The sequence below is a fragment of the Cherax quadricarinatus genome, chromosome 27 (genome assembly GCF_038502225.1).
Source record: "Cherax quadricarinatus isolate ZL_2023a chromosome 27, ASM3850222v1, whole genome shotgun sequence".
In the NCBI taxonomy this organism is placed as follows: Eukaryota; Metazoa; Arthropoda; class Malacostraca; order Decapoda; family Parastacidae; genus Cherax; species Cherax quadricarinatus.
Genome location: NC_091318.1, coordinates 27522604 through 27534796, shown reverse-complemented (window position 1 = coordinate 27534796; position 12193 = coordinate 27522604). Strand labels below are relative to the sequence as shown.

Sequence of the window (12193 nt, the reverse complement as noted above, 5' to 3'; positions counted from 1 at the left end):
ACTACTGCTACTACCACCACTACAACTACTACCACTACAGCTATTCTACTACTATCACCACCACCACTACAGCTACATGTACTACCATCACCAGTATTTCAGCTAATTATAAAGAACACAAGTAGATAATTTTACAGATAAAGTCGTTGAACTAAATTATCTAAGCTCTTAAATTCTAGTAAGAAATTATTTGATTATTAGTAAAAACAAACCGAGATTCTCAGTATGAGCCGAGAACGACTGGCTTCTCACTCTAGTATTAATAGTAAGTGTTGCGCACGGCGGGTAAAATTTAATAAGAACTCGGTAATATTTCACCCACGGTGTCAATTTTTCGAACGATTGGTTTAAACTCGATAAATAATTTAATGTAATGTGCTCAGTTGCTAAGAAACTGCAAGCGACTCGGCTAGCCAAACAGAAGGTCAGCCAGTTAGCCAGCTAGCAAAACTAGTCAGCCAACCAATCAACCTGTCTTTCAGCCGGAGAGAGCCAGCTGTCACGGAGGAAAGTATTCAGTATTCAGTCACGTTTAAGCTGCCGTGGAACCAACATCGCCAGGTACGTGACCTGTCTCCTCTTCACAGCTCCTGAGGTATGGGGGAGAGAAAGGGGCTTTATCCAGGGTAGCCCATCACCAGCATCCCGAAGGGTTTCAAAGGAATTTGTCTGGATATTAGTGGGGTTTCCAGTGTGGACGGGTTACGTGAGGGTACTCAACCCAACATACTAATGTGTTTGTCGAAATATTTCAGATAACAGCTGCAGTGTAGGTAAGAGTACGTGTACTCTCGTACAGTTAAGAGTGAACATGTATTCTTATGCCTCAATTTAGCAGCTTTGTCTAAACTTGTTAACATTAACATAACATAATTTAGCTTCAGATTAACCAGTATAACATAGCACTGCCTAACCAGTTTTTGCTCAGTCTATATTTAATTAACTCTGTTAAAAATGTATAAAATATGCTAATTACGGGATGCTCAGACTGATATATACTACTACTACTACTACTACTACTACTACTACTACTACTACTACTACTACTACTAAAAATAATAATAATAAGAAGAAGAAGAAGAGTAAAAACAATAATTATCTTCATTTCTACAAGTACATGATGCAACTTATACAGACCATAGCTGACATCAATGACATACTACATAGAAAGTCCCTGGTTATGCGGAGCATTTCTAGCAATTTATCTTAATCTTGTCCCCCAGGATGCGACCCACGACAGTTAGCTAACCCCCAGATATCTACTTACTGCTAGTTGAACAGGCCAAGTAGGTGTCTTAAGGAAACATGCCCAACGCGTGCCGGGGATCGATCCCGGACGTTCAGTGTGAGAGTTGACGACATTAACAACTATACCATCAGCTAGATTTCGCTTTGGTCAGGGCCGAATTAAGGCATGGGCTTTAGGGGCAACAGCCCAGGGACCTCCGCCGGCTGGAGTGCCTCCAGAGGCAGGAGCCCAGGGCCCTCCGCCGGCTGGAGGGCCTCCAGACGTTCAGTGAAAACTGTTCACAGTTACTACTGTAAGTTTATGATTGTTATTATATCACGTATGTGATGAAGTGTTGACTGTTGTGATTATTTTTCCTATTGAAAATATCACTGGGGGTCTCACAGTACCTGTAGCCCAGGAGTCTCACAGTACCTGTAGCCCAGGGGCCTCACAGTACCTGTAGCCCAGGGGCCTCACAGTACCTGTAGCCCAGGAGCCTCACAGTACCTGTAGCCCAGGGGCCTCACAGTACCTGTAGCCCAGCCTCACAGTACCTGTAGCCCAGGAGCCTCACAGTACCTGGGCCTCACAGTACCTGTAGCCCAGGAGCCTCACAGTACCTGTAGCCCAGGAGCCTCACAGTACCTGTAGCCCAGGAGCCTCACAGTACCTGTAGCCCAGGGGCCTCACAGAACCTGTAGCCCAGGGGCCTCACAGTACCTGTAGCAGAGGAGCCTCACAGTACCTGTAGCCCAGGAGCCTCACAGTACCTGTAGCCTAGGAGCCTCACAGTACCTGTAGCCCAGGAGCCTCACAGTACCTGTAGCCCAGGAGCCTCACAGTACCTGCAGCCCAGGAGCCTCACAGTACCTGTAGCCCAGGGGCCTCACAGTACCTGTAGCCCAGGGGCCTCACAGTACCTGTAGCCCAGGAGCCTCACAGTACCTGTAGCCCAGGAGCCTCACAGTACATGTAGCCCAGGAGCCTCGCAGTACCTGTAGCCCAGGAGCCTCACAATACCTGTAGCCCAGGGGCCTCACAGTACCTGTAGCCCAGGGGCCTCACAGTCCTGTAGCCCAGGAGCCTCACAGTACCTGTAGCCCAGGAGCATCACAGTACCTGTAGCCCAGGGGCCTCACAGTACCTGTAGCCCAGGGGCCTTATAGTACCTGTAGCCCAGGAGCCTCACAGTACCTGTAGCCCAGGGGCCTCACAGTACCTGTAGCCCAGGGGCCTTATAGTACCTGTAGCCCAGGAGCCTCACAGTACCTGTAGTCCAGGGCCCTTACAGTACCTGTAGCCCAGGGGCCTTATAGTACCTGTAGCCCAGGAGCCTCACAGTACCTGTAGCCCAGGGCCCTTACAGTACCTATAGCCCAGGAGTCTCACAGTACCTGTAGCGCAGGAGCCTCATAGCACCTGTAGCCCAGGAGCCTCATAGTATCTGTAGCCCAGGGGCCTCACAGTACCTGTAGACCAGGGGACTCACAGTACCTGTAGCCCAGGGGACTCACAGTACCTGTAGCCCAGGAGCCTCATAGTACCTGTAGCCCAGGAGCCTCATAGTACCTGTAGCCCAGGAGCCTCACAGTATCTGTAGCCCATGGGCCTCACAGTACCTGTAGCCCAGGAGCCTCATAGTACCTGTAGCCCAGGAACCTCATAGTACCTGTAGCCTAGGGGCCTCACAGTACCTGTAGCCCAGGGGCCTCGCAGTACCTGTATCCCAGTAACCTCACAGTTCCTGTAGCCCAGGAGCTTCACAGTACCTGTAGCCCAGGGGCTTCACAGTACCTGTAGCCCAGAGGCTTCACAGTACCTGTAGTCCAGGGGCTTCACAGTACCTGTAGCCCAGAGGCTTCACAGTACCTGTAGCCCATGGGCTTCACAGTACCTGTAGCCCAGGGGCCTCACAGTACCTGTAGCCCAGGAGCCTCACAGTACCTGTAGCCCAGGAGCCTCACAGTACCTGTAGCCCAGGGGCCTCACAGTACCTGTAGCCCAGGGGCCTCACAGTACCTGCATCCCAGTAACCTCACAGTACCTGTAGCCCAGGAGCTTCACAGTACCTGTAGCCCAGGGACTTCACAGTACCTGTTGCCCAGAGGCCTCACAGTAACTGTAACCCAGGTGCTTCACAGTACCTGTAGCCCATGGGCTTCACAGTACCTGTAGCCCATGGGCTTCACAGTACTTGTAGCCTATGGGCTTCACAGTACCTGTAGCCCTTGGGCTTCACAGTACCTGTAGCCCAGGGGCCTCACAGTACGTGTAGCCCAGGGGCCTCACAGTACGTGTAGCCCAGGGGCCTCACAGTACGTGTAGCCCAGGGGCCTCACAGTACGTGTAGCCCAGGGGCCTCACAGTACGTGTAGCCCAGGGGTCTCACAGTACCTGTAGCCCAGGGGCCTCATTCACAGTACCTGTAGCCCAGGAGCCTCACAGTACCTGTAGTCCAGGAGCCTCACAGTACCTGTAGTCCAGGGGCCTCCCTCAAAGTACCTGTAGCCCAGGGGACTCGCAGTACCCATAGCCCAGGGGCATACACAAAATCTTAATCCGGCTCTGGTTGTCAGAAATAATGATTACTGACTGAGGTGCATACATCGCAAGCTAAAAAAAGGAACGACAATATCACGACTATTGATGGAGGGCGAGGCTAGTCCAGAATGTACCGCGGAACATAGAGGCAGTGTTGCTGTTGTTGGTGCTCTGTGTTTTTCTTGTTATCTATGTTGTTGATACATTTGTTGTTATTGGTGTTCCTTATTTGTTGTTGGTGGTGGATATTTGTTGTTGGATGGTTATGAGTTATTATTATTATTATTATTATTATTATTATTATTATTATTGTCGTTGTTGTTAGTAGTTCTACTGGTTAAGTTCTTCTTCTTCTTCTTCTTCTTCTTCTTCTTCTTCTTTATTTTATGTATATCTACGACAAAAAATACCAGTTATTACCCTCCAACCTTCGTGTCAAGGTTGTGAAAAAAGTTCACCTGTGTCTGGCCTCACTTTTTACTTGAACAAAAACAAATAAAAGATTTGGTCAAGTTAACAAACAAAAGCATAATTGGAGCTTTGTAAATTACAAGGATCCCTTGATTGCTGTTGTGCACACTCGATCGATTCCTGGATCATTACTCGTTAGTGTGTGTGTGTGTGTGTGTGTGTGGATCCAATGAATGTTGTCCGGAACACTTACTGGATGGATCCTAGGATCGTTCTTCGGAACGCTGTGTGGATCCTAGGTTCGTTCTTCAAAATGCTGCATAGATCCTAGACTCCTTCTTTAGAACGCTGTGTAAATCCTAGGATCGTTCTTCAGAACGCTTTGTAGATCTTAGGATAGTTCTCTAGAACGCATTCTTCTTCTTCTTCTTCTTCTTCTTCTTCTTCTTCTTCTTCTTCTTCTTCTTCTTCTTCTTCTTCTTCTTCTTCTTCTTCTCAGAGAGGTCTCTTCACCAGTATGTAGTCTCGCACTCCTCGTGTGATCACGTCAACACCTGGAATGATACAGCGCCGACATTTTGAGGAATGTGGTTATATATTTGTCATTAATATATTCCGCAAGAAAAGGAAATGTTAAGTTCCTCGTCTGTAAACTGTGTTTGTGAGGCTGTCCACAGACTGTCCACTGGCTGAACACAGGCTGTCCACAGACTGTCCACTGGCTGAACACAGGCTGTCCACAGACTGTCCACTGGCTGAACACAGGCTGTCCACAGACTGTCCACAGACTGTCCACTGGCTGAACACAAGCTGTCCACAGACTGTCCACAGACTGTCCACTGGCTGAACACAGGCTGTCCACAGGCTGTCCACTGGCTGAACACAGGCTGTCCACAGGCTGTCCACTGGCTGAACACAGGCTGTCCACAGACTGTCCACTGGCTGAACACAGGCTGTCCACAGACTGTCCACTGGCTGAACACAGGCTGTCCACAGATTGTCCACTGGCTGAACACAGGCTGTCCACAGGCTGTCCACTGGCTGAACACAGGCTGTTCACAGACTGTCCACTGGCTGAACACAGGCTGTCCACTGGCTGAACACGGGCTGAACACAGGCTGTCCACAGACTGTCCACTGGCTGAACACAGGCTGTCCACAGACTGTCCACTGGCTGAACACAGGCTGTCCACAGACTGTCCACTGGCTGAACACAGGCTGTCCACAGACTGTCCACAGACTGTCCACTGGCTGAACACAAGCTGTCCACAGACTGTCCACAGACTGTCCACTGGCTGAACACAGGCTGTCCACAGGCTGTCCACTGGCTGAACACAGGCTGTCCACAGGCTGTCCACTGGCTGAACACAGGCTGTCCACAGACTGTCCACTGGCTGAACACAGGCTGTCCACAGACTGTCCACTGGCTGAACACAGGCTGTCCACAGATTGTCCACTGGCTGAACACAGGCTGTCCACAGGCTGTCCACTGGCTGAACACAGGCTGTTCACAGACTGTCCACTGGCTGAACACAGGCTGTCCACTGGCTGAACACGGGCTGAACACAGGCTGTCCACAGACTGTCCACTGGCTGAACACAGGCTGTCCACAGACTGTCCACTGGCTGAACACAGGCTGTCCACAGACTGTCCACTGGCTGAACACAGGCTGTCCACAGACTGTCCACTGGCTGAACACAGGCTGTCCACAGACTGTCCACTGGCTGAACACAGGCTGTCCACAGGCTGTCCACAGACTGTCCACTGGCTGAACACAGGCTGTCCACAGGCTGTCCACTGGCTGAACACAGGCTGTCCACAGGCTGTCCACTGGCTGAACACAGGCTGTCCACAGGCTGTCCACTGGCTGAACACAGGCTGTCCACAGACTGTCCACTGGCTGAACACAGGCTGTCCACAGACTGTCCACTGGCTGAACACAGGCTGTCCACAGACTGTCCACTGGCTGAACACAGGCTGTCCACAGATTGTCCACTGGCTGAACACAGGCTGTCCACAGACTGTTCACTGGCTGAACACAGGCTGTCCACAGACTGTCCACTTGTCATGTGGGAGTTCGATACGTGGATTAGGGTAGAAATACTCACGTAATGGCTGTTATTACGTATAATCGTAGATATGTGGAGAGAACCCGCAGCCGTTACCTGTCTCCTTGGTTACACTCGTAAAACTGACTAGCCGGCTGGCCAGTACCCCGTAGTGGGTCTTTTGAAAATAGTGTCAGCTCAGCACAGACCGTGACTCAAGACGGTTGGTCGTTGAGTCAACGGACAGGTTACTGGTAACTGGTTACTACTACTGAGAGCTCGGCGACGCTAACGTATGTCGTCCCGACATACAACTAATACAAACTAGAGATGGCAGGTATACGGCTTGGGCTGATTCTATACAATGTCAAAGTACACAACATGAAACATTATAGATACATAAGTAGAACATTGGAATGAAAGCTTACGTAACTGAAACTGTAATGCAATACAAGGTATACTATAGTACAACTTAAAACTCAACAAATGAACAACGAACTCAACATTGAGATTACAAGTGATAAAAACAAAAATTTTGATCGATAGGCTGACTGGCGTTCACTTCCACAGTCTGGCTTACTAACTGGCTTAATTGCAAAATCCGGGTCAACCCCTCGGAGATTGAAGCAATTAGCACACGAACTAAGCCAGGAAGCTTGAAACGGCTGCAACAGGCTTGCAGGCAATAGGTTTGAGGGGAGTAGGCGACTGCTGGCTGGTGGTGCGCGAGGGTAGAGCTGGTGGCTCGAGGTGGTGCGGGCGGGTAGTGGCTGGTGGGTGACGATTCACCTTTGACCCTGGCGCTACTCACACAAACAGCCTTCTAACGCCTTGAATTACCCTTAAAAACGTAAATCCACGCTCCACACCGCTGTACACCATTTATCATGTGGGAGTTCGATACGTGGATTAGGGTAGAAATACTCACGTAGGCTGTTATTACGTATAATCGTAGATATGTGGAGAGAACCCGCAGCCGTTACCTGTCTCCTTGGTTACACTCGTAAAACTGACTAGCCGGCTGGCCAGTACCCCGTAGTGGGTCTTTTGAAAATAGTGTCAGCTCAGCACAGACCGTGACTCAAGACGGTTGGTCGTTGAGTCAACGGACAGGTTACTGGTAACTGGTTACTGGTAACTGGTTACTACTACTGAGACACTGGCTGAACACAGGCTGTCCACAGGCTGTCCACTGGCTGAACACAGGCTGTCAACAGACTGTCCACTGGCTGAACACGGGCTGTCTACAGACTGTCCACTGGCTGAACACGGGTTGTCCACAGGCTGTCCACAGACTGTCCACTGGCTGAACACAGGCTGTCCACAGGCTGTCCACAGGCTGTCCACTGGCTGAACACAGGCTGTCCACAGGCTGTCCACTGGCTGAACACAGGCTGTCCACAGACTGTCCACTGGCTGAACACACTGTCCACAGACTGTCCACAGGCTGAACACAGGCTGTCCACAGGCTGAACACAGGCTGTCCAGACTGTCCACTGGCTGAACACAGGCTGTCCACAGGCTGTCCACTGGCTGAACACAGGCTGTCCGCAGACTGTCCACTGGCTGAACACAGGCTGTCCACAGACTGTCCACTGGCTGAACACAGGCTGTCCACAGACTGTCAACAGACTGTTCACAGACTGTCCACTGGCTGAACACAGGCTGTCCACAGACTGTCCACTGGCTGAACACAGGCTGTCCACAGACTGTCAACAGACTGTTCACAGACTGTCCACTGGCTGAACACAGGCTGTCCACAGACTGTCCACTGGCTGAACACAGGCTGTCCACAGACTGTCAACAGACTGTTCACAGACTGTCCACTGGCTGAACACAGGCTGTCCACAGACTGTCCACTGGCTGAACACAGGCTGTCCACAGACTGTCAACAGACTGTTCACAGACTGTCCACTGGCTGAACACAGGCTGTCCACAGACTGTCAACAGACTGTTCACAGACTGTCCACTGGCTGAACACAGGCTGTCCACAGGCTGTCCACTGGCTGAACACAGGCTGTCCGCAGACTGTCCACTGGCTGAACACAGGCTGTCCACAGACTGTCCACTGGCTGAACACAGGCTGTCCACAGACTGTCAACAGACTGTTCACAGACTGTCCACTGGCTGAACACAGACTGTCCACAGACTGTTCACAGACTGTCCACAGACTGTCCACAGGCTGTCCACAGACTGAGTACAGGCTGTCCACAGACTGTTCACAGACTGTCCACAGGCTGTCCACACATTGAGCACAGACTGTTCACAGACTGTCCACAGGCTGTCCACAGACTGTCCACAAGCTGAGCACAGGCTGTCCACAGGCTGTCCACAGGATGTTCACAGACTATCCACAGACTGAGCACAAGCTGCCCACAGACTGTCCACAGACTGTCCACTGGCTGAGCACACTGTCCACAGACTGTCCACAGGCTGAGCACACTGTCCACAGACTGTCCACAGGCTGAGCACAGGCTGTCCACAGACTGTTCATAAACTGAGTACAGGCTGTCCCCAGACTGTCCACAGGCTGAGCACAGGCTATCCACAGACTGTTCACAGACTGAGCATAGGCTGTCCACAGACTGAGAATAGGCTGTCCACAGACTGTCCACAGGCTGTCCACAGACTGTCCACAGACTGAGAATAGGCTGTCCACAGACTGAGCACAGGCTGCTCACGGACTGTCCACATTGTCCACAGGTTGTCCACAGACTGTCCACAGACTGAGCACAGGCTGTCCACATTGTCCACAAACTGAGCACAGGCTGTCCACAGACTGAGCACAGGCTGTCCACAGGCTGTCCACAGGCTGTCCACAGGCTGTCCACAGACTGAGCACAGGCTGTCCACAGACTGAGCACAGGCTGTCCACAGGCTGAGCACAGGCTGTCCACAGAATGTCCACAGACTGAGCACAGGCTGTCCACAGACTGTCCACAGACTGAGCACAGGCTGTCCACAGACTGTCCACAGGCTGAGCACAGGCTGTCCACATTGTCCACAGGCTGAGCACAGGCTGTCCACATTGTCCACAGGCTGTCCACAGGCTGTCCACAGACTGAAGACAGGTTGTCCAGAGGCTGTCCACAGACTGAGTACAATCTGTCCACAGGGTGTCCGCAGACTGATCACAGGCTGTCCACAGACTGAGCACAGGCTGTCCACAGACTGAGCATAGACTCTCCGCTGACTGTCCACAAACTGTCCACAGACTGTCCACACTGTCCATAGGCTGAGAACAGACTGTCCGCAGACTGATCACAGGCTGTCCACAGACTGAGCACAGGCTGTCCACAGACTGAGCATAGACTCTCCACTGACTGTCCACAAATGCACAGACTGAGCACAGGCTGTCCACAGACTGTCCACACTGTCCATAGGCTGAGAACAGGCTGTCCACAGACTGAGCACAGGCTGTCCACAGACTGAGCACAGGCTGTCCACAGACTGAGCACAGGCTGTCCACAGACTGAGCACAGGCTGTCCACAGACTGAGCACAGGCTGTCCAGATTGAGCACAGGCTGTCCACAGACTGAGCACAGGCTGTCCACAGACTGAGCACAGGCTGTCCACAGACTGAGCACAGGCTGTCCAGATTGAGCACAGGCTGTCCACAGACTTAGCACAGACTGCCCACAGACTGAGCACAGGCTGTCCACAGACTGTCCACTGACTGTCCACAAACTGTCCACAGACTTAGCACAGACTGCCCACAGACTGAGCACAGGCTGTCCACAGACTGTCCACTGACTGTCCACAAACTGTCCACAGACTTAGCACAGACTGCCCACAGACTGAGCACAGGCTGTCCACAGACTGTCCACTGACTGTCCACAAACTGTCCACAGACTTAGCACAGACTGCCCACAGACTGAGCACAGGCTGTCCACAGACTGTCCACTGACTGTCCACAAACTGTCCACAGACTTAGCACAGACTGCCCACAGACTGAGCACAGGCTGTCCACAGACTGTCCACTGACTGTCCACAAACTGTCCACAGACTTAGCACAGACTGCCCACAGACTGAGCACAGGCTGTCCACAGACTGTCCACTGACTGTCCACAAACTGTCCACAGACTTAGCACAGACTGCCCACAGACTGAGCACAGGCTGTCCACACTGTCCACTGACTGTCCACAAACTGTCCACAGACTTAGCACAGACTGCCCACAGACTGAGCACAGGCTGTCCACAGACTGTCCACAGACTGTCCCACACCACGTAGAGATGACCCATCATCCTCTATTGATTGTGTTTGGGTTATTTAGTATCATCAGGGGTATACGTTGAATCTGTAAGGGTCATGTAACGTCTGGGTAATGCCAAGTAAATTAGGTATGGTCTATGATAGAGGAGGGGAGCTCTAATTCTCTGGATTAGGAGTCCTTCACCTGAAGTGGTTCGATATCAGGGGATTAAGCACCAAGACAAGAGACGAACGTCAAGTGATCTGGAAAATATTCATGATATTTCAAGCAGATGTAGAGTAGCTTGGACTAACAATTATTTCTGCAGTGCCGCCTTTGGCTCTCACTAGTTGGTTAGGTTAAGGTATATTCATCATACTTCTTACCCTCACATCTCTACACCAGAGATGTAGAGCTGAAGGAAGATTTTAAGATTTCGTCCCGATGGACAAATTTATTGGGCAGTACCAGTCATCCCGTGAGTAAACATACTGTGCCATGAAGTCTTTACATTTCAATCCCAATCTTTGACACCCCATTGGCAATATCATCTCCGTCCTTTGGTGGCTGAAAATTCACGTGAAGGAAACATGAATGTAGTTCTGGCTTGCCGCTAGCACCATGCTGTAATAGAGCTTGTTAGATGGAGTTCTTGCGCTAGCATGTGTAGTGGCTGATATTGCTCTTGCTGGGAGGAGGAAGGTGCATGTAGAGGCAGGTAGTGTCGTGAGGCTGCAGAATACATGTACAACACGGAATCTCAAAGACAGTGACGTTGACTCACAGAGGGACCAAGAAGCCGCTCTGTACAGGTTAGCGGGGTCTGTACAACATGCCTGTCTCCTATATGTCGTTGTTTCTCGAAGAGCTTCATGGAGAATAAGAAATATAATTGCTCCTAGATGTAACGAGTATAGAATATAAAAGTCATATATGAGACAGAACATGTATATCTTTTTGAGTTGTTATATCTGCTCTTGAAAACGTGAATGGATGGAGGTTCTTCAACCTCGTCCAGCTCATTCTGTGTTTTGATTACTCTCAGGGTAAAAAGAGTAGCACTTTATAACAACCCTCTGGCTCGTCTACGTCTTCAGCTGCCAACAGTAAGACCTTGTTCTTGCCTGCCCTGTCGATTCTTCCTAGGATTTTATACGTCACGATTATATTCACCTATTCTCTCCTTTCCTACAGAGTTGGCAGATTCGCCTCTCAGTTTCAAATTCCACTAATCTCTGGCATAAGTATTCTCGCAAGCTTCAGGACCTTCTTTATCGTTTTCACGTGATTTTTCAATGAGGGGTTAACGACTGGAGCTGCTAACTGCACGATGAGCTTTACATGCGTGGTGCTTATGTTCTGAATTATCCTACGTTCAGGGTCCTGAATGCAGTTCTAAGATTTGTCAGTCTTGCGTGTGCCGTATTTGTTATTTAGATGGAAAGAATTTGCGAAAGAGAAATTTTAAAAAAGTATATATATGACCAAATTTAATCTGGTATTATCTATTAAAAATCACATTCCCTCACGGTTGTTCTCGTATTATCGCTTCTAAATCTTCTACCCTCGTTGTTACTCAAAAATTACTCCTTCAGTATATTCATGAAACATGCAACTTGATATATCTAAGTGTCTGAGTTAACTTACTTTTCATTTCAGTGTATTGCCAAGGAACTTGAAGTGAGTCTTGAGATACACGCCAGTGGACTTAACTGATGAGGTTTATTATGAAGTGGACGCTGGGACTAATGGCTGTGTCTTGTCCTCTG

At 50.3% G+C, this 12193-nt stretch overlaps 1 protein-coding gene across 5 annotated transcripts in view; it reads left to right on the top strand.

Moving 5' to 3' along the window:
- The first annotated feature begins 393 nt into the window (after positions 1–393).
- LOC128691105 (uncharacterized) overlaps positions 394–12193 on the top strand; it is a 22437-nt gene continuing 10637 nt past the window's right edge. For 3 of the 5 annotated variants that reach the window (XM_070089161.1, XM_070089164.1, XM_070089163.1), the window contains exons 1-2: positions 394–561; positions 12084–12193. The exon at positions 12084–12193 is cut by the window's right edge and continues 37 nt beyond it. In XM_070089161.1, the coding sequence (XP_069945262.1) occupies positions 12140–12193 (54 nt within the window). In that variant the 5' untranslated portion in view covers positions 394–561; positions 12084–12139. Of the gene's footprint in view, positions 596–12083 lie in introns of all 5 variants that reach the window. The other 2 variants (XM_070089159.1, XM_070089160.1) reach the window with 2 other exon arrangements.